This window comes from Clytia hemisphaerica, unplaced genomic scaffold (assembly GCF_902728285.1).
Source record: "Clytia hemisphaerica strain Z4C2 unplaced genomic scaffold, Clytia hemisphaerica genome assembly, whole genome shotgun sequence".
Taxonomy (NCBI): Eukaryota; Metazoa; Cnidaria; class Hydrozoa; order Leptothecata; family Clytiidae; genus Clytia; species Clytia hemisphaerica.
The window spans coordinates 79,000-102,026 of NW_027103402.1; the positions used below are offsets into that span (position 1 = coordinate 79,000).

Genomic DNA, 23,027 nt, shown 5'->3' on the forward strand with positions numbered 1-23,027 from the left:
TAGTCTTCTAATGCAGGGTGTAAGTAATTGATAGAAGGCAACACGGCGTGTTATACATTTAAAATATCAGATAAAGTATCAGATATAGAGTTAGTGGTAGTACTTGTACATAAAATTTGTATGGTTAGACCTTGTTTCTAAAGTTAACTTTTACATATAATTGAGCAGTGTAATCGAAATTTAACAGCCTATACACAAAAGCAATGTCTTCTTCGAATGGTAAGTGCTTACTAAAATCTTGTTATTTGTAGACCATTGTTGGGCCATTTCGTTCAGGGTATACTTCTGCATACTGCCCCAAAATTTAGACTTTGGGGTATCCTTGTTACCGCGCTGATAACATTTATAAAGCTTAATGAACGCGTACGGGGGGTTGCCATAAGTGAAAAATAAACAGAACGAAGGTGACTCTAAGACATCCCTGTCTCAGTGATACGGTGACGTTTTGAAATCCACCGGGGTGGCTATGAAGAAAAAGAAAATTCACCGGGTTTGAATTTCAGATATCAAAAACTCACTGGGGTGAAAATTTTTAGCTCGATTTTCACCGGGGTAGCGAACGATTTTTAATTTTAAAGAATTGACGAGTCTAGTTTTCCTATAATTCACTAATGTGTATTTTTTTACTTTCTCTGGGTCCTCTAATTTACATGATTTTCGACCGGGGTAAGACGATAAAATTTCCAAGTTTTGACCGGGGTAGAGAATTTCAATAAATTTTGACCGGGTTACTCCTTATCCCACTGGGGCTTAAAATTAGGCCATTTTTGACAGTTTTTTTTCACCGAAACTCACTGTTTTCTCACATTATAATCTAATCTGACCCTTCTAGAATCACGGAGCCCCCCTTGTGGAGATAGGTCTTCTCGAATTTAGTTTAAAAATCCTATTAACATTATATACTACCCCTGTCTCACAGCGCAATTTTTTATGGTATCGAATTCTAAAAAGGGATAACAAGAAAAGTAATTAATTTTCCAGCGGGACTGAATGTAGGGTACTTTTGCCACTGTGGAAAAAAATTAGAAAAAAAATTCAAGTGAGGTGGAATCCCACCGGGTCCGTGACACAGAGGTATTACATATTGCACGCCAACATCCAAAAGGCCTGTAAATACACCCCTTTGCAAAGTCTAGAGAAGCTATAGCTTGTCGCAATCTAATGTTAGGCAATATATTTGAGTTAAGTTTAGTATCTTTTATTCCTTATTTCTACAGGGTTTCTGACAGGGACCAGGGTAGATTTACAAGAGTATTTTATGGAAAGATTGGTTGAATATGTTTTTCTTTTAAATTGTTCAGTGACGCCGAAGTAATATATTTGTGTCTTTTTTTTTAATTGTACTTCAGGCACTTTCATATATCTCAATGGCTATTCGTCCTATTTATAATAAGTAAAGTAAATCAATAAATAAATTATTAAAATGAAAAATAATTTTCAATTTGCAGAAATATACGTACGACCAACGCTCGGTTGAGATCAAAATTATTGATTGAAGCTTGGATAGAATTGTACAACTGCACTATCTGTTGGATGCAGAGCTACATATCTCTTCAGCGAGGCCTATTCACTTCTGAAAGATGTAACTCTGCAGACCAAGGCCTAAAAACTCGGAGAAATTCTAAATATCTTTATCTATCAGTGTTTAATGTCTCTCTATTTTTGTATGTGCTCTGCGCCAGGGCAATGAGGACGTTATCGGGGGAAGACTGCAATTTTGGGAAAAAAACAAGAAACGGTTTACGTGAGGTTTCTTTTAAACAAACATTACACGAATTGGGTTCAAAATGTAATGTATCAAAAAGCTTTCGTCTTTAGTGTATTATTTACAAATTTATAACAACGTTATGGCTGTTTGTAAGATTGTGGTACATATTTCTAATTTTCAGAAAATCAATTGAAACACAAAGTTCGTCGAAAAAACACAACTGATCGGGTCGAGTTCAAGAATGGGCTTGAACCATACGTGGCTAAGGTATGTTCTTTATTCACAGAAAATGTCGCATGTATAAACTGCAGGTTTATAGGAAAAAATTCGCCCACACTGCACCACAAGTCATTTTCGGGAAGCTACTCAGCCCAATCACAATCTTGAAGCTTTAGGAAGAAGTCTACATGTAAATCCTTGATTTTACCCTTGACGTCTGATTTGTATTCTTGTTCAAATCTTGGGTATTTCGGTAGTAACTTCTCAATCCGTGCAACAAGTTCACTATAAAAGCAAAATGTCATAGAAATGTCAGATAGGGGGCATTTAAAGAGACATAACTGGATTATTGGGTAATTTATGACACGTTAAAGTTACAGTTTAAAAAGAAATAACAAACATGACTTACGGCTTAGTTAACGCTGAGGCTTTCGTTGCATCTTCCCTTTCCTTTGGTGTCATCCACACCCTAATGATATGTTCGGTTTCATCTTTGGTATTGTTAATTATTCGTCCCATTGAAGTCTTCTTTGCTAATTCTGCGGTTTCTTGGAAATAAATTAAATCTTCATCCAAAACTGCGTTATCCATGCTGGTCGGCTTGTCTTTTGAAGCGTTGTCTAGACAAGTATGTAATAGCAAAGAAATAGAAGTATTTCTTTGGTAATAGGTATACCCTATCAGGGAAAACTTCGTTGGGGAAAATTTTCGTCTTGAAAAAATATTCGTCACTTGTCCAAAATTTCGTCACTTTTCCCCGACGTAGTTTTCCCGATAAGGTACGCGTTAATCGCTTAACGCAACACTTCCGTGTCAGCAATTTGTGACTTTTTTAAATTCCAGTTTATACCCAACAACAGAATATCCAATTCTATAAAATCTGTCTAAAAATAACCAACAGCAGAGATATAGAAAGACACTTTCAAATTTAAGACGACCTAAGATTGAAGAGTTTCTAATATAAAGGTGTTTAATTTATGTTTCGTATAAAACTCAGGCTTTTATGGGTCTGAACTTTTGGCGCTTGTATTGTTTACCTGTTATAAATTTAGACATTCTTATCTTTGAAGTAACAAATGCAACGTGTTTTGCTGGTACTGCTCGCTTGGTTCGCTCTAATGGGTCTGTCATCCCTAGTTCACTTCTGAGGTTCTCACGTATCTATAAAAAAGTATTTTTTGTAAAAGGTGTTATGGAAGATTAATAACTAATTTACAATTACACAAACTTTCAGTGCACTCTCGATCTTCAGGAATGCTGTACTGTAAATTTCATACCAATCGGTGTTAAATTTATTTGGGCTTAATTAATTGGAAGCAACCCCTGGTAGAATTATTTTGGGGAGCATAATAAACTAAGTGAAATTTGAATGTACATTAGAAATTGAGCAGTGCCATGTGAGCTATTTAATAAATTAATTGTTTTGGGTTTTCATAGTTTGGCAAATATGCAAAAGATATGGAATTGAAATACCGGCTGGTAATTGAGACAGTTGAAGGCGAGTCCCGTGTTTGGAGTAATATGGATGGCGAGGTTCGTATTTATTTCACAACTTTTCGTGGCTGTCACACTAATATTACACTGTTATATTTCCTGTTAGTGTTTTTGAATCGGGATTGGCTATTGACTGGTTTCTTTTGTTGCATTTGAACAGGATACACTTATAGTTGATACATGGCGCAAAGCAAGGGAGCAATCTGCAGCAGTACCAAGCCAAATTAGTACTACAAAAGAGACACAGATAACCACGGTAGGTATTTCATTAATCATCATATCAATGTTGTGTTTTAGGTAGGGCACGAAAGCTTTTGTAATTTTATGTTTGGTTCCATTTAGTTTTGCTGAAGGAATATTTCCAAGTTTAACCAGATACCTTTTTTGTAACTATAGGTGAAGACCAACCACACTACTATAAGGCCGAAGAAGAAAAACAGACAGGCGTCGTTCAAGTTGCTGCCCGACGACCCATCCTCTAAAATGAGTCAAGTGAAAAATTTGCCTGGCAAGCAGCCTAAAGCCACAGAAAAAAAGGCTGCTGGGCAGGTCTCACGCTGTGAGATCTGCAAGATAGTCTATGGTTCCAAAAAGGATGATGCCTTTCAAAAAGAACATTCTATCAATGCGGAATATATGGGCTGTGGAGATTGCGAATATTGGGTTCACGTTATCTGTGCGGGGTACAACGTCAATTCTCAAAAAGATATTGATGAAAATAGAATTCAAGTGCCCCAAACATACCACCAAGAAAGAGAAAATGTCACGTGATCTTCAATTGATAGAAGAGCCTAGTGCATCCATCTCACAAACAATCAAGACAGTTATCCCAACCGCCCCATCTATGGAACAATATGAAAGCCACGAAAGCAAACAGCCTCCTAAAAGACGTAAGTTGAAGGCGGCTAAGATAAAAGAACCAACCACCTCATCGTTGGAGCAATCTGAACGTCGCTCGATCGAAACAGGAATGGGAGCACGGTCCTCTACAAGGATTGCTTTGCGTAAGAGTATAAATTAACCGCATCAGAATGTGTGTATGACATTATGTAAGATGTATTTCCGTGTTTTTGGTTTTCCTGGCAAGCATTTGTAGGCTTGTTTCACCTAACATGTTGCCTTATTTACTCGTTGTTCTTCTGGGGTTGTCGATGTTGTAGGGAGTGATTTTATTTCTTCCGCACACTCTAGTATTTTTAAAGATTTAACGTTTATATTTGCGGCTCAAATTAACTGGCGGAAGAGAGCTTTGCTTGAAATTCTTACCGTTTCCAGCTTCTCTAACAGCCTCGTACATTTCAACCATTGCTCTGACGATGGAATTCCTGTTTTTGGAAGCCAAAATTTCAGTTTTTTATTGATCTCTTCTAAAAGGGCGTCACCTATGGAAGAAAAAGTTTATTGTAGGTTTGCAAACTGATATTTTTGTTACGTAGGATAGTATCGTCTACTTTGTACGATTTAATGTTGCCATAGCAGGCTTTTGTAATTTGAGTTATATTTTCCAGCTGTGTGGAATTGTATCCAGATAATGAAGTTGAAATATTTTTTCTGATATTAAAATGACCCTTCTGTTGACTCACCTCCTTGGCAATTATCCCTTGTATGGGTTGTAGAAGAGGCCATCGACAACATGTATAAATCTTTAACCTCTTTTGGCATTCTTCTAAGGAGTTTGACGAAGTTAGTGTATATCTAGAGTTTCAAAAATAAACAGTATCAGAAAAAAACAACGTCTTGCCTTACAAACTCACTTCGGTAGCCACGGAATATTAATGTCGATGTGTAACCAAACTGCTTACTGGCAAAGGTGAAGCATAAGCGAAAACATGCAGATGATTATAAAACCTATGAAAAATTTGGCTAGTACCAGGTTTCGGTCGTTCGCATTTCCTTGGGAGATACAGCATAAATGAAAAAAATACAAACACTATACCTTCTCGTAAATTGGATGCTTTCGAGCAAAAAATAGCATTGAAAATCTTTGCAACGTCGCGTGCATACCTAAAACAGTCAATTAAAAGGTGCAAATACGAGGACCATTTTGATGGTGTTCCTTTTTTAAAAATTTACAAAGAATATATTTAGTCGAGTAAGCTTCAATCGTAATAACTTTGGAATGGACAATGCCGAGAGGTAAAGTATAAAAGATTTTTATTACTGATACAGGGGTGTAAATTTAAATTCACTAAAATTCACTGAAAGGCTAATTCATTTGTGGGCATGATATTTTCCTTTATTATGGCATCTAGAACCCAAACCCTTTCAAATTACCTTCAAAATTATTCCTCCGCACCGAAACTCTAAATCCGATAATTGCCAGGAGCACATCAAATATCATCTGTTGCATAAAAATATAATTGTGCGACAGCTTATTTTCCGTATACGCCTCCTCTACCCAATTCCAGTAGCCGTCAATGGTTGGCTCTTCATTCTTCAAAGATTCTACGTATGGCTTGATCAATTCATCAGTGAAAGAATACGCTAGGAGCTCGCATAATCTCCATGCCTTGTGGTGGTCTTTACAAGATTTCATCTAGTAGAAGGATATGTAATATGTGGTAATATAGCAATGGCTTAAACGTTATCAAAGATAACAAACGGCGCCAACTTTGTCAGCAAGACACTGTAATGTAAAATGTAATTTTGAGTTTATCTGGGTATGTCCACTAGGAAAGGACTATGAACCACGGTCAAAAGAGGAGCCTGTTGTTAAGATTTAATAGCACTCTTAAGTTGGCTTCCCTCAGCTTTTTATAAACCTACCATATTTTGTTGTGCCGTGGTGGTAAAGCCAATATCCATAACAATGCTCTGTGCAAAAACTTCCCAATTCATCTCCATGAATGCCTTTATAGCATTCATTTCCAAATGTAACAAACCTTTAAAACAAAAACACGTGGTAGAGTTTTAGTCGGGTTTTGAAAGTCAAGGACTATCAGTTTTATAGTGTGTCTCGAAGGAAAGAGGTTTGAAAAGTTTTTCTGTCAACATGCAAGGTTATCTGAACCTTATTAGGGAGCTTCCTTTACAATTTAATTTGAAAAATTATATGCTTCAGATTTATTCCTGCCCATAACAAGACAGTTGTGTTTGTTATGCCTAGTAATCTAGTGTACTGTGTTTATTTACCTGGAAGCAATTGCTAGTTGGTTTATGGCGAGTACACGATTTAACAGAAATCTGGACCACTTTTTATAGGATACACAAAATACTATACTATACTATATTTGAACCTGAGTCCTGAATGTTTTAGCCACTAAATTGGATAGTGAACAAATTATCCCCAAACCTTATAATAATGAAGACCAAAATGACTGTCATTGCACTTTCTGCAGGCGTAGGTATTGTTAATCAGCTCAACAACAATCTGGAAAATCGTGCCATCCACTTCCAACAGCAACCACTCTCGCTCTCCACGCCCATACCGCCGGATTCCTGAAATGTCGTAAACGCATACAGGCATCAACAAATTGCAGTTGACTTTTCACGAACATTAATTTGCTAGCTGTACGTGTTTTAAGAAATAGTAAGTGTACTTCATTGATGCAGTCCAACCGAATGCAAAAAAATGGAGCCATGTAAAGAACAAAGATTTCTAAAAAACTTTATCGTCGCATTATGGTTTGCAATTCAAAATACTTGCAAAGAAAGACTGACTAACCTGAACGTGTACCATGGTTTCGCAAAATGCGGGTCAAGTGGTCGTAGGAATTGGGGTTCATCAAATCAGGTTCTCCACAAAACATTTCACACGGCTCTTGAACTCTTTGATTGATAGTGCAGTTCTCAAAGATGCTGCTGTCCAAACCATCTTGTTTGGGAATGTCACTGTCGCAAAATATTGCCTTAGCATTTTTTCCAATTTCCTGAAAGACATCGCCACGAGTAACCTCCATATCAATGTCTACCATCTCCATCTCTTCGTCGGTGAATTTGTCAGGGAAGTCGTTGATATTGTTGCTCGATTCTATACCATCAGCTTCATCATTAACGCTCATATCTGATGGCTTCTTGTTTTTGAGGACGTTAATGATGTCATCGATGTTGGTGTAGTCCAATGAATATTTTCTTTCTTCAATGCCACCACCACATGTCGTGCATTCTGACGCGGTCGGATGATTTTCAGAATTACAGACTTTACAAAATAAAGAGGAAGCGTACCATCCACGTTCGTCGGTTACCTTTGTAGCAACAGCGTTGGTTTTTTGAAAACGTGCTAGACGATTGGCTATGAAGTCGTTGCGGAACTCCTTGAATACTTCGTCATTTGCACTTTCCGTAACTTCAGCGTCACCAAAAAGATAGTGGAGTGGTTTGAGCTTCTCATTCCATTGCAGACGAGAATCAGGGATTTTAATTTGAGCGTGACAGGCAATAACACTCGAAGGCATAGACGAATTTATCTCTAAGTCCCAGTTTTTGCCAAGAACTTGACCGTTATCGACCATGCTTTTTATATCCACATCAGGTATAATCTTCGGTGTGCCAGCAGTGACCTTTGCTAATTCCTGAATGTAGGTGTAGCTACCCCCAGGCGTTAATTTCGAAGTTAGCATCGTTGACTGTTTGCTGTGTGTTACAGCGTGGTTCACTGCATTTGTCATCAAAGAGAGAGGCAATACCACTTTTTCCCGCCGACAGCCGTAAATACATTCCATGGCATGTGCCATTTTGGCAATGTCGGTAGTATTGGACACGTCTGTTATACTACAAAGTTTTTTAAAAAACTCAACTACAGGTCGGGGGCGTGCATTCACCCAATTAACACTGGAGTATGCAGCCAAACTTTCAAAATTGCAGTCCTCTAATCTCAACATTTTAATATCCTCATCAATCAACGGAATAATCTGATCTAGAACACCTGTCTTGCCAACTTTTTTGATGCTTGTTGTATTTTCCAAGTTCTTGTTTAACAAACCCTTCTTGTGGCAGATCCGGCAAATGAACCGGCTACGTTCTTTTATTACGCCTGCTTTAACAAGACTAACACGATCAGCAGCAGTGACGCGCTTTGCCTTGGAGAAGCTGTCACCATTTAGTAAAGACAAGAGCGTAACATGTGGCAGTTCCCCATGACCTTCAGCTGCACACTTTTTGGAAAAGCGGTTTGGGCAAGCGCTTGTGGACGGTTCCTGGTCACTGCCATGATCACTCATTTTGAACACCAGAACGTACGTAATTTCTACAAAAAAATGCATAGAAAGTTCTTTGTAATAGCGAAGTGCCGAGCCAAAAACGAGGGGAATTTAAAACCGCATCCATAAAAAAATATCAATAATCCCAATCGAGTTTTGTTCCGTTATTTTTACCCTACTGCCTGAAAAATTCCTACTGGGTGAAAGAAGGAGGTGTACATAGTAAGTACGCATTTTCCAAATTCAAAACTTAATAGCCCCTCTTCCCTTGTACGTAGAGAACGATAGAAATGACGTCATCCTTAAAAAATAGACCCACCCTTTGGCTAAACCTCTCTCCCACCTTCACTGCGTACGTACTACATGGATGGCCCCTAATTATATTACACGTTAACTGCAAGGCACTTTTCTGATATACAAAATTGACCCAGTAGAATGGCATCGAAAGTTTTATTATCAGAGGCTCTTGTAGCCCGAGTTTGTAATTAAAGCTCTCAAATTTTTGGTTTTTGGACCTACCCCGTCCTATAAATTAACCTGTGTTCGTTCGTTCGTTCGTCTGTTACCAACTTTTCTCAGGATTGAATCATAGGAATCTTTTGATTTTTGGTACAGAGGTGCAAAATGGTGTTGGCCAAAATGTGACGGAACCCAATTTTCGAAAAAAAAATATTTGGGCAAAGTTGGGCCAAAAAACGGCTAAAAAAACGGGTTTTTTGGACTTTGTGAAAAATTCGATCATTAATGTTTTCTGATTTTTTGTATGAAAGTCGGGTACCATCATAGGTAAAAGATGGCTCGAGCAGATTTTTGCAAAAAAATTTTGTTGACTCAAAAAACGCATGTTTAAGTTTATCTATAAGAATCACTATTAATAAGCATACATCAATGTTCTTAGTCAAATTACTCAATATTTTTTATGAGATAGATGTTTTTTTTGCTCACGAGGGCTTACTTTTGAAGAATATGCGTGTTTAGACATGAAATTTTGGTTGCTTGGCGTGGTTTTATAAAAAAACTGGCCAAATTCGATATTTTTTTATAAGCACATTATCAATTACTTAGGTATTAGAATTCCTCGAGATTGGCTCTTTTATTCTTTATGATTTTTGCACAAAGATGCATAACTATAAACCCTCGAATGTGACGGAGCTCTAATATTGGAAAAAAAAAATTGGGGTAAATTTCAGCTAAAAAACGGTTAAAAAAGGTTTTTTTGGACTTTGTGAATTATTGGATCAATTTTTTTTCTGATTTCTTGCATGAAAGTAGATAAAAGATGGCTCAAGCAGAATTTTGTAAAAAAATAATTTTTCAGCTCAAAAAACGCATCTTTATATATAAGAATCACTATTAATAAGCATACATCAATGTTCTTAGCCAAATTAATGATTTTTTTAATGAAATAGATGTTTTTTTTGCTCACGAAGTCTTGAAGATAAAAAAATATGAAATATTTAAATATATAATATGAAAGACCATGAAATTTTGGTTTCTAAACGTTTTTTTTATAAGAAACAAACAACTAATTTTAATAGATCGTCACTATTTGTGTTTTGAATGATTTTTTAATGGTCACGCTCACGTAGATATCAATTATATACGTGTTAAATGCATACATAACCAGGTGGGTCCATAAAAGTATCACTTGTTCATTAATAAATACCCCTGTCTCAGCCAAGGACATATGCTAAATTTCTAGTCGCACCTTGATTTTTTATAATGACATTTCTTTTACAAGCATACGGGAAAATCGGGTCGACGCTCAATCTGCTTAGCAAAACCTCATTTTTGCAGTCTTAATGTATGCCTATTTATATGCCTAGACTTCGATTCGGGTTCGCATGAAAATGTCGAATTTTTAAGTCGGAAAATAGATTCGGGTCAAAGAATGAAAGTTTTCTTTGTAATTTAGCACCGCAAACGAAAATCTTTGGTCTAAGAACTCTCAAACAGCTTTATAAGTAACCCTAAAAAGTTCAGCGTTTTAGAAAAGCTTCACGATTTTTTTTGCATTTTAGCCTGGCGAAATACACATCATAATGCTTATTTTTTACCAAATTCGAACCTAGTCTTAAAAACGTTACGCTTATAAAAAAGAGTGTATCTAGCTAGAAGGATCTAATAGTACGTTATAGAAAGTTCAGATATTGTCAGATTGTATCTATCAGCTCTTCACTAAGTGCTTAAAACTGTACTACCACTCGTCATTCCCAAGTAAACACAACCAACGTAGTTCAGCAAATGCAAATAATTGCAATGGTGTGTGAAGAAAAATTCCACTTGCTCTTTAACAACCAGAAAATAACCAACAATTCCGATGGGATTGCCGTAATTATTTAAAAGACATTTGTAAGCCATGTTAATAACACCGTTCTCCGCCAACTACGAGTATACTCGTACTAGATAGGTCACAATACCGCTTTTACTAATTTAAAGAGTCATAACTTTTAATGCTTAAACTTTTGCTATCTTCTTAGTGCATTTGAGATCTACATCAAATTCTGTGTCAATTGGTATACAATTGGAAGGCATTTGAAGTCGCCGAACGTTAAAATTTCGATAAAATTTCAAGAGGCCAACATTTCGATTTATTTTAATGGACAGGGGCCTCAGCATGTTTTTCTTTTGGTAATCGGGCGGCGGGGGGGATGGCCGGGGAGATGGGTAATATTGTTGTTATAATCAATGAATGTTTTGCCGCGAGACATTTGAGGCTATTTGATATGTAGTAATTAAAATCCCAATCAATGATGTACGGAGTTCGGGAGTTTGCTAGGAAATAATTACAAATACGATAAAATGCTATGCAATAAAATTTCTACGCCGAAAAGAAATAGCTGCTATGGTCCTATCTACACTGCTATAAAACTTACAGCTTTTTTATTTATTTAAAAACATAAATTTTGTGACGCAAGAAGGTTGCGCTGTCAAAGAGTCATAATTATACGTATAATTTCAAAATCGATTGCGTCTCCGAATTTCCAACATCTCAACCGATTGGTCCCCAAGGGAATATCATCGTGTCCATTTTCTTTAGTAGCTTTAAAAAAGAGAAAATATACTTTGGTTGAGATGTTCAGATTGTTGCTGTGTTGAAGAGTGGTTGACACATTAATGAACGGGTAATACTTTTTTTAACATATGAATTTCAGGATTCGAGCCACACTGATTGGCTTGATTGAAGTTACCTTGGATTGTTTTTTCAAACCTCATGTTGTCCGAATTATTCGTCTTAAATCTACGCTATAGACCTTTTCACCTTTGCGTCCGCCATATTGAATTGTATGCAAAAATTATGGTTACCGAATTGCCGTGGTGAAATTCCCTTAGAAAGTATGCAAAACATATGCAAGTTTACACAAAGATTAAAAAGACAACAAAGCATCTTATAAATAAATATTATAATCATTAGAACAATAAAAGATGGAATTTCTTAATCCAAAAGGAAATATTTACAGAACAACAAAAGCCTTTTAGGAATTTGTTCTTAAAGACATTGCATATTCTGTTTTCATGCCATTAAAAAATTCCACGAAGACGGAGTACACACATCAAACTTTCAAAACACGCAAACTGAAAGCAGTAATTATGACGTCACACTTCATCAATGTTTTGATTTGATCATTTGGCGGCTCTATTCCCAGGAGAATAATTTGCCGTCAGCCGAATAAGGATTGTTTTTTACCTTCGCGGGTGATTTTTCAGTTTGAGTTTATGTCTAATGTTATGGTTTTTTGAAGTGCTTGTTCTAAGAGATGAGTGAATATAATTGTTTTTAGTTTTCAAAAGAAGCAAATTTAATCTTTCTTCTACAAGATTACACTTTAATATAATCAGGCACGACGCAACGGGTACGGCAGGTACGGCGGCCGCCGTACCAGATTTTCACAAAAATACCCGAAGTTTTCCTCTTCGTCGGTAAAATCGCTATAAAATCGCTTAAATTTCCTCATTCGCCGTACCAGATATAAAAAGCTTCCGTCGTGCCTGATAATGCCAATTATGCATGTAAGTTTTTATTTAATACTTTCTTTTTGCATATGTTTTGCATACTTTCTAAGGGAATTTCACCACGGCAATTCGGCAACCATAATTTTTGCATACAATTCAATATGGCGGACGCAAAGGTGAAAAGGTCTATTCCAATCACAAGCACAAGTCAAGTGTGTAGAAAAGTTGTTAAATCAAGGATGGAAAAAAAGTAATTAAATCCAAAAAAGCTAGGAATTATTGTTTTTAAACCTTGACTAGAATTGTACAAAGTATATCTATATAATATTTTTCAAAACAAAAATCGCTTTGACTTTGTCGAAAAATAGTTTAAAAATCTAAATCCACAAGTGTAGAGGGTTTTCAAATTGACTTCTTTGTCAATCAAAAATATATTTCAATCCACTCAAGTGGAAAATCTTTGTATCGACCTCTTTGTCAAGAATGTATTTCAATCCACTCAAGTGGATAAAGTATATTTTTGCACTGAACTTTTATATCGGTGATCAAGCAATTATTACTCACTCTTGGAGTAAATGCTCTATTACACACCTGCTCAGTCTGGCACGTAGAAAAGAAAAAAACAAAAACTATGATAAAATATTGCATACACAAACCTCAGATTCACTATAAAAGTTATCTGAAGGGGAAACTGGACTCTGGACGACACTTTCAACCAACTCTTTCAATCTAGAGCAACAGAGGGAAAAGGATAATTACAAGGTCTCAAAAGAAGGTTGTCTATTGCTCATTCCGACATTTTAAATTTTCCGGGGGTTTTGTTGTTTGGAATTGATTAACTAACAGTTAGGTAGGGTCAGGGTTGCTAGTAACGGCTTGTCACTGTGCCGGGTGCATACTCGGCGCCTTGGGCCCCGCAGGGTTGCTAGTAACGGCTCGAATTTCAGTCAGGTTATAAGTCGATGTCGGAATGAGCAATAGACAACCTTCTTTTGAGACCTTGTAATTATCCTCTCCCACAGAGCATAAAAACCAAACGTGAACGCAAAGCTTACTGGGTAATTAGTTTGACAATTAAAATGTGTCTCTCACTTCAAGAATACTAGGGAGATAAACTTCCACAGTTTTCCATATCCTTAATATTGTTTTTATCTCAATAGTAATAAAATAGCATACGCCAAAGCTTTGGAAAGACTAGCTACTGACACTTATTCATTCTATTATCACACGCTTTCAGATCGCGCGACCGCTTTCAAAAGTTTACATCGAACCTCCCTAAAAAGCCGATTTTAAAAACATTTCCCCCATAAAGCGGGAAATATTAATAAGAAATAGAAAATAGGAACAACAACCAAGGCAAGCTTTTACTAATTAGTGCTCAATGTTTGTCTTCTCAAATTTTTCAAGCTCATTTCTCAAGGAGTACTTGCTAGATGCCTTATTGGAAAACTTGTGTTTCTCTTCAATGTTTTTAGCATAAGAGTGATCTCTGATCCGCAAATATAAGCCAATTAATTTTTCCAGCAGGTCCATTCCAATAACTTTGTCTGGTTTGAACTGTTGACATCTAAGAACGATGTCATACCAGCTTCGAATTCTCATACTTTTAAAACATGAGTTCAATAGTACAGGGTAGTTGATGTTGGCAACATGGGATTTTGTAGCTTCACGAAAAGCTATCTCTGCTGCCTTAAAAAAGCTCAACTGCTTCCTTTCTCACATACCAAATTCCTCCACAATCACGAGCCTTGACATATCGGTACTCATCTGTTGGGTCTATTTTAAATGCTCGTAGTATAGAGAGCATCATTTGAAATGCTTTCTCCTCCCAATGTTTGCTACGTCTTAATTTGTGTAAATTTTGTGAAATACATGTCCAGATAAGCACTGAAGGGCCATGATTTCTCTTTCTGTGAGAGGTTTGACAACTTCTACATTTTGGGACGGAGGTTTGACAAGGCATGTCAAACACCGAGACCCCAAATCAAAAAGGAATAAAGTGCAAAGCCTTTTATCTGTAAACTGGATCTTAAGTTTGTCAGCCTCAGATTTAATTACTTTCGTTTTAGAATGTTCTAGGAACTGTTCTTCTGTCTCCTTTGAATTTTAAGATATCATTCAACATAATGTCAAAAACACCAAAGTCTCCATCTTTTGGTCTAATTTGAAAGCTATTTAAACCATTTCTAATTTCTTTGGGATAACACTCGTCATTCAACAATGCATCTTTGGCTTCCTTCATGCATTTTCTGATGTCCAGAGGATGAATCTTTTTGGCTGCATCTGCTCTATCTTGCTTCTCAGCTTCCACCTTTTCGATAGCAACAATATCTACGTGTTTTGCTTGACGGTGTCTTCCTATGCCTCCTTTGGTCTTGCAAATTTTTTTCATAATCATCACATTTTAACGACTGTTGTTTTACATTTTCAGTTAGCTGAAAAAATTAAAAAATACAAGGTTCAGAATTTGATATAATATTAGGAAGAAAAAGAGTAAAAAATAATGAATATGATAAAATATCCAAAAATTTGTTGTAACTTTTTATCTAGAAAGGGTCACTTGGCATCTATACCCTAATTAGTACCAATTTAAAACAATTTGGATTATCACCACATGCCAAGAGGTGGATTCGAACCACTAAACTAGATAAAAAGGCAAAAAAAAATGTTCAATTATCTGATACCAAACCACCAATGAAAATCAAAATTTGACATACTATTTTGACAATTTATCCCTTTTATTTCATACCTTAAATTCCATTGAATTAATTTATTTTATTATATCCTCGTTTTTGTCAAAAAAGCTTGAGTCAAGTAGATCCAAAACGGTTTCAAAGTCAACAATGTCACTGGACGAAGAAGGATTTGCGCATGCCATTTTTATAATTTTATTAATATAATGTTTAATTTAATCACCAACACATACTTTAGCCTGGATATCCAGGCTGTAAACTATTTCACAGTCTAGTTTTTGATATTTTTATGTTCTGGTTTACAGCCTGGTCTCCCTAGAGCATTTTGCATTCTCTTTAAGAGAATGCAGTCCGCTTGCTCGCGTTCACTTCGCTAAAGCCGTAAGGGCCAATCTACACAGCGCAGAGCATTTCTAAAGCAAAAATAGGATAGTCCTACAGTTGCTAGTGAAGATAGTGCTTTCTGTTACATGAAAACATGAAAAAGAAGAAAACAGAGGCAAGTTCTTTTTCCAAGAAAACATGGTTGGACATGATAATGCATGCAAACTTCTTTATGGACTTTGGTGTAATCTTTGGATGTTTTAAATAGTTTTACATCTTGTAAGACTGCTTTTTATTAATTTCTGTTTTACTGCCCTGGGTTAGCTAGGAAACATGGGTTTGCACTTTCATTCTCTAGGGAGACCAAGCTCTATAATTTTAGAACTTTGTATGTTGAGGAAATTTTAGTTTTTTCTAAAATTTTGAGCTTGGATATCCAGGCTACACATACTTTTGATTTTACAGCTAAAAGAAAAGAAAGAAATGAACAGTGTTCAGTATAACACATCTAGGTGCTGAAAGACTGCTGTCAGACTATGTCTCCTCATGTATGCATACATGCATATATGTATGCATATATGCTGCTAAACAATGATTATAAAAAAGCTAAAAGACTTAATTTATAAACTATCATCTCGGTAGAGGGTATAAAACTTTCTCAGATTTGAATTATAGATCAACCATGATATATTGAAACTGGGAAAGAGAAAACAGAGAGCGAATTGCACAAAACCTGGATAGGAAAAACCAAAATAGCAACTCCTGGAAATTGTAGAGTGTTAAAGTTTTTGTATTCCTCCAAGGAGAATATAAATAATAGCTCAGAGTAGCCCCAGAACATAAATCTACAAAATATTTAAAGAATTTAACCAGAACATCGAACATATATCAAGTTACAATAAAAAAGAAAGCCAGATACTCAAAAACTGTATGACTTTCCCTCTGAAAATTTCCGCCATCTTGTTTGTTTATGACTGTTCGGAAGTCTGGGACCGAATATCTCAACATCGAAAGCCGGAGAACAATCAATGGAGCTATTGTTCGCTTCCTAACTATGGAATTCTCTTATACTATGNATCGCAAAATTGCGACTAAATATTTCCTTAAAAATGAAGGTCATTATTGACATATTTAAAAAAGCACACATAATAAAGTATACATATATATTTGTCCAGAAAGAACTGGCATGTTGATTGCTTTGTTTTGGTGTTTAAAAATATGTACTTATCAGTCCTAAAAAAAATTTGAATATAATGAGGGCAATAAGTCTGGTTAAATGTTACTTTATTCACAAGATTTAAGGATTACTGAAAAAATACTACTGCAGATGAACTAAACTCAAAAACTAAAACTTAACAATAAATTTACATTACGACAAAGTAAATATCTATCTTTAACAGCAACAAAGAAAATTACTGTATCATGCATATTTTAAAAATTATGTATGGCTGTATCATTGTTTTTATGCTGGAGTACATAATTATTCAACATGGCTGCCTCTTTAAAAAAAGGTAGGTATAGTGAATTCAAGATTTGAAAACAGACACTGCATTGGTTTACAAGACTAGACTAGACTAGAGAAAGATGTCAACCATCCACACGGTTCATGAAAAAAATAAAGTTTTATCAAAAAAAGTTTCTCTTTTTTTTGGTAATCAAAAACCGTTTAACAGGTGTCGGTTACGCACGCGTATGAACAATTTTCTATTGTTTTGATTTTGGCAACCACAAGAAACTTCGAGGGGTAAATCACTAAAAATTAGGTGTACGAGATTTTGATTTCTTTTTGATTTTTGATTTCTTTTTGATTTCATTTTGATTTTTGATTTTTTTTTGATTTCTTTTTGATTTTTGATTTCTTTTTGATTTCCTTTTGATTTCTGATTTCTTTTTGATTTCTTTTTGATTTCTGATTTCTTTTTGATTTCTTTTTTCTTTTTTATTTTTTTTTTGATTTTTTTTGATTTTTTATTTTTTTTTTGATTTTGATTTTGATTTCTTTTTGATTTCTTTTTGATTTCTTTTTGATTTTTGATTTCTTTTTGATTTCTTTTTGATTTTTGATTTCTTTTTGATTTCCTTTTGATTTCTGATTTCTTTTTGATTTCTTTTTGATTTCTGATTTCTTTTTGATTTCTTTTTGATTTTTGATTTTTTTTTTTGATTTTTTTTTTTGATTTTTGATTTCTTTTTGATTTCTTTTTGATTTCTTTTTGATTTCTTTTTGATTTCTTTTTGATTTCTGATTTCTTTTTGATTTCTTTTTGATTTCTGATTTCTTTTTGATTTCTTTTTGATTTTTGATTTCTTTTTGATTTCTTTTTGATTTTTCAAAAAGGTGTACGTGATTTTTTTCAGTGATTTACCCCTCGGTCGTATGTGTATCGATGTATCAGAAAACGTCCCGACCCTTCTTATTCGCTTCCTTGAATATGTTGAAATATTGAGAAAAGCTATACAGAAATTGATTCCATATAATTTATTTGAATATCGAAAATATATAACATTTCTATAAATTAAATATTCTATTATAAATATTGACAAAAAATATTCTATAAATTATTGATGTGTTGGGAAGGTAAATTTTATTGAATGAAGCTCAGTGATTGGTCAAATACTGAAATCCCATCACAATAATACTTATTGATTTTGAGTCGTTATGCCATTATATTCAGTCTTAAATTCTCAAAGAAAATAAAATTCATCTGACCAAAATCGATATTTTTTTCGCGAGATTTAGATGCATTGAACAGGTTTTTTACATAGAACAAACATAAATGAAGCATCAAGGTCTCTCTGTAAAACAAACACAAAAATGATTAATGGTGGAGTAATAAATAACATTTTTGCACTATATTTCTTCATCAATGTAATTCAATATGGCAAAACACAAATTTTACGAAGAGTGGATGTAAGCACTGTCAACAACAAAGGTGAGATACTTCGTTTATCTAACTCATATTTTACCTAGTCTTATACATTTACACCCCTTTCTCACAGCCCTGTTATGAATTTTTTCAGTCAACGGGGATAAAAAAACGTACTGAAACTCGATGGGGATTAATATTCACATAGTTTTTATGGCTAGAGATTTCAATTCTTTTGTTTTCAAGTCATAAACTTCAGTGGGGATGGGAAAAATGGTAAATATTTATTTCGCAGTGAGGATTGGTTTGTTTGATTATTTTCACTGGGAACGATATTTTGGCCAATTCTTCCAGTGGGAAGGGGTTCTAGTGGGTCTGTGAAAAGGGGGTGTACATTTATGCTGTCTCAAGGTGCGTTAGTCAACAAGTTTGAAAAACCATAGTCTTATAAAAAATCCACGGTTTGGGAGTCTTTTATTTCTTTCTAACAACCCCTTTTCACAGACCTGTTAGGATTTTTTAGCCAGTGGGGGTGAAATTAACGGATTCAAACGGAATTGAGATTGATGTTCCTATGTTTTTTATGAATTCCATTGTCTGTTTTCAAGGCAGAAAAATCAGTGGGGATGGAAAAAAAGCACAATATTTTATAGTGAGGATTTGTTTATTTGATTACTTTCAGCGGCGACAAAAATCGGGGTATAATTTTCCATTGGGAACGATATTTTGGCTTATCTTTCCTGTCAGAGGGGGTCCCACCGGGTCTGTGAGAAACAGGTGTATCTTATCATTGAATTAAAAAGTTCAAATCAATCTTTTAACTATTGTTTCACTGAAAAACTGAAAACTGGTTTCTACAAAACATCACTGCTAGGGAGAAAACTATAGATAGCGTACTTTCAACACAAAAAGTTTCAGCCTCAAATAGACCTTATCGGAGTTTTAGATTTTTCTAAAAAAGCAATACATTGTAGGATTGTTTCGAGTGTATTACAATAGAAATCTCTTAGGAATTCCTGGAGGGAATTATATTGTAATGATATGCGTAAGTCAAGATGACGTATATTTTTAACGGAAGCACCCGAAAAAGCCGGTTTATGACCTCTGTGTTTCTATTTTTAGTAACAGAGAGGGTTCGAATCCCGGCTTTTTTAGGGTGTTTCCGCTAGAAAAATGACTTACGCATATCAAGAATACACTCGAAACAATGCATCGCTTTTTTAGAAAAATCAAAACTCCGATAAGGTCTATTTACCTAAATTTTCAGATAGAGGGTACCTTTTTTTGTAGGTTTTAAATGGTATCCATACTGGTAATAGTATTATTCTCTTTCAGTTGAGTATGGTTACGTTAGAATGGTAAAGCACGATAACCACATTCTCAATGTGACAGCAATCAACATATCATACCACAAAACTTCCCAAGAATGCATTCGAACTTGTCTCAATTTTACAAATTGTTGGAGCATCAATTTGAAGAAACAGCAAAATAATGAGATTTACGAATGTCATATTTTGGATACTGATCGATTTCGAAACGCGTCAAATTTTGTTTCTTCCTCTACAGGAAATTCTCATTTTTCTCTTGATGTGAGTAAAATAATAAAATAACAAACTAGTTCCCAGTCCTTTTGATGTGCTAACGTCATCAGTAAAATAAAAAAGTAAAAGAATTTTATAATGACAGGGAATGACCCACCTTTTATACTAGAACCGAAATTCCACCGGGGTAATCATAAAGTTTTTTATGGTCCAAAGTTTTTGGAAGTTTTGACTACTTTAAGCAAATAAGCCGACATTTCCTCACCAGTAGGAACAGACTTCTGTCATTTTCTTGGTAAAAACTTTCTTTGTTATTTTTTACAGCATGATTGTGAATGGGAGGAGACATGCATCAACCCAAACAAAATATGTATTCCAAACTACTCTGATGGTTCTTATAAATGTGTTTGCGAGCCTATTGGTAAATACGACATTCATTGCATAAGTAAGTATTTTCAATGAGATAAAATGAATTAAGGCTATAAGATTCCGAAAATGTAAATTTTTTTGACAATTTTAAGATGAACAGTAAGATTCAGTATAGAACAAATTTATTTCAATTTTTGAAAAAAGCACTCTCCCATTTTGCTATTACGAGATTCGGTAGTTTGTGTGCTTTGACTCAAGATCTTTGTACCAGTTGTCATGCATACTTTGCTCTCTGATGAATTAAACCTTCCCCTGCAATAATCATACACTGTGATATGATATTCATGGTATGAGATTGACAAATGGTACAAAATTTTCGATCTACAGTTACGTAATGGATTTCTAATTAGGATAAGGATATGTGTATTATGTTCTGAGATTACTTGATTTCACCATGAACATATAAACGACTGGACATCCATCTCCTTTCTCTTTTTAAAGATAACACAGCTAGCTTCGTTGCCGCCTCGTTAAAAACATAAAATGAAACAATAGATTTTGATGATATACCACTTGGGAATACCTTGCTAACAACGTCAAAACTTCGACAAAAGTCTCTGTTGTTCTACTCTTTTCAAGTCTTTTATCTATATCATAACAAAGATAACAGAGGCAAATTATCGTCAGCTTGTCAAAATTCCGACTAATATTTCTAAATTTTGACTTAAAAGTGTCTAATAATTTTAGAGAGTGTCTAATTTCGATATTCTTATTACAAAGGCTCTCAACTATGGCAAGCTATTTTTTCAAGTCATAAAAAAAATTATTGGAGTGACAAAAGGGATTAAAAAGTATACAGGCAGTTGAAATTCTGCATTTCAGAGTTGAAAATGTTGATAAAGTATATTACAAACTTGTAAAAAAATTCGAAAATAACCTTTTTGTACATTATGAGTAATGTTCAAGCTCTATCAATCTTTTTACCTAAATAATTCAATACAAAATAAACTATGACGGAATATTCTCGGATTTTTCATACCAATTTTGAAATACAGGCGGCAATGAAGCTCGCTTCAAAGAGACAATAAAAGATAGATGTCCAGTCGTTTGTATGTTCATGATTTCACTGAATCTTTCCTTGATTTGATTTCTACAAACTGTTTTCATCCAAGAACTTGGATGATTGTTATGGCTAATTTTCTTGTGGGATGAGTGAAATGGGTTTGATTGAAGGGTTTCAAGGAAATAGAGGAAAAGTAGCTCAGGGATACAAAAACTATTTTACTCGGTTTTCACAGCTCACAATCCAACCCTTACTCCGTGTATCCCAGGCTTTATTTATGTTCCTGATGGACGCTAGAGCGTACGTATATTATCTGGAGCTATCAGTAAGCATCAATAAGCCGATAATGATACACTGTTTGTTCACGATCACCAATATATATTTCTTTTCAGACAGAAACATTGCATTTCAAAGACCAGTCAGTTTATCGGGACTAGAACCGAATTCTGGGAAACCCGCGTTTGTTACCGATGGTTATAAAGGAGAAATATGTGGTGATCTGTCAACCAAACTTGTCCACTCGAAAATGGGAACTATGGAAATTTGGCTGAGAATTGATTTGGGTGGAATGAAACAAATTAAATTTATTGATATTTTCGATCGTACAATAGGAGCACCTCATCATCAACGACTTGCTTTTACAGATATTATTGTGTATGGTCAAAATCCTGTTGATAATCGTCAGCTTTGCAGTACTATAACATTGCAAGATACTGAAAATGGTGATAAGGTTTTTAAAGTTTGTAACGAGGTCTTGACTGGGAGTGGAGTTGAGTTATACAAGGCCCCAAATGGGTGGCAAATGATACATCTTTGTGAAATAGCTGTGTACGGACCTACAAATTGAACTTAATTATTAATCTTACTATATCATACAGGGTGTTTCACAAAAAAGTATACTGAGAAAGTAAGGCGATTTTTAGAAAGAGAGAAATACAAAGTCGTAAATACAAAAGGGTATGACTTTTCGACATTGGAAATCAATTAAGTTATCCAAAGATAAGGTAACTCAAAACTTTTGTTCATTTAAAAGACTAACAAGTTTAAAAGAATTTTTTTTCTTTTTATTGCTTAAATATTTTACATTCAATTAGCCTTTCATTGACGAGAAATTTGACTTACAAGATGCATAGGTTTGACCTTAAAAATGGAAGATTTCATCAAATTAACAAAAAAGAGAACTTTGCTTTGAAATTTTTCTATCTGGACTTTTTACGAAAGCAGCCTGCGAGGCGACTTTTTTTCCAATGTGTTCTGAGAGCATATTTCAGCTAAAATTTTGATCTCTGTTCTGATCAGATCTTCCAATATTAATCTGCTAGAAATAATGACGTGTTCTGACGAGACAGGGGTATGATCAAGGTCATTTAACGTGTTCTCGTCTAACCGTCCGCACATACCCAGCACCCCCTCCCCCACCCAACAGTAAGCCCTATAAATTCAATAAACAAAAGAGTGGGGGCATCCCAGGGTCTTAAATCTCGAAATACCATTAAATTTTCGGCAGAATCCCGAAATTTCGTTGATATAACAAAGTCATTTATATATTTATATTTCATTATAAATCCTGACAAAAAAATTCAATAAGTTATTGATTTGTTGTCAAAGTAAATCCAAGAAGATCTTACTGAACGAAGCTCAGTGATTGGTCAAGTCC

The 23,027-nt window shown here is 34.9% G+C and overlaps 4 protein-coding genes and 1 long non-coding RNA gene across 5 annotated transcripts; 2 read left to right on the forward strand and 3 right to left on the reverse strand.

The window, feature by feature from the left end:
* Positions 1-1,889: 1,889 nt before the first annotated feature.
* On the forward strand, positions 1,890-4,498 carry LOC136797399 (uncharacterized). The gene is made up of 4 exons (XM_067053982.1): positions 1,890-1,975; positions 3,365-3,460; positions 3,582-3,677; positions 3,818-4,498. Exons 2-4 carry the CDS (start codon positions 3,386-3,388, stop codon positions 4,190-4,192), a joined length of 546 nt encoding a protein of 181 aa, XP_066910083.1. The 5' UTR covers positions 1,890-1,975; positions 3,365-3,385; the 3' UTR covers positions 4,193-4,498.
* On the reverse strand, positions 1,970-4,731 carry LOC136797400 (uncharacterized). Its single transcript, XM_067053983.1, has 4 exons — positions 4,688-4,731; positions 2,965-3,088; positions 2,337-2,547; positions 1,970-2,212 (listed from the first exon to the last, which is right to left on the reverse strand). The coding sequence occupies exons 2-4, from the start codon at positions 3,056-3,058 to the stop codon at positions 2,071-2,073; spliced, it is 447 nt and encodes a 148-aa protein (XP_066910084.1). The 5' UTR covers positions 3,059-3,088; positions 4,688-4,731; the 3' UTR covers positions 1,970-2,070.
* A 632-nt stretch (positions 4,732-5,363) lies between these two features.
* On the reverse strand, positions 5,364-6,297 carry LOC136797393 (uncharacterized). The gene is made up of 3 exons (XR_010845245.1): positions 6,188-6,297; positions 5,696-5,957; positions 5,364-5,425 (listed from the first exon to the last, which is right to left on the reverse strand). It is a non-coding gene; the product is annotated as an uncharacterized lncRNA (long non-coding RNA).
* Positions 6,298-6,701: 404 nt separating this feature from the next.
* On the reverse strand, positions 6,702-8,580 carry LOC136797401 (uncharacterized). The gene is made up of 2 exons (XM_067053984.1): positions 7,086-8,580; positions 6,702-6,859 (listed from the first exon to the last, which is right to left on the reverse strand). The coding sequence occupies exons 1-2, from the start codon at positions 8,578-8,580 to the stop codon at positions 6,702-6,704; spliced, it is 1,653 nt and encodes a 550-aa protein (XP_066910085.1).
* An 11,156-nt stretch (positions 8,581-19,736) lies between these two features.
* LOC136797394 (uncharacterized) lies at positions 19,737-22,415 on the forward strand. Its single transcript, XM_067053974.1, has 3 exons — positions 19,737-19,986; positions 20,263-20,383; positions 21,763-22,415. Exons 1-3 carry the CDS (start codon positions 19,753-19,755, stop codon positions 22,215-22,217), a joined length of 810 nt encoding a protein of 269 aa, XP_066910075.1. The 5' UTR covers positions 19,737-19,752; the 3' UTR covers positions 22,218-22,415.
* Positions 22,416-23,027: the final 612 nt, after the last annotated feature.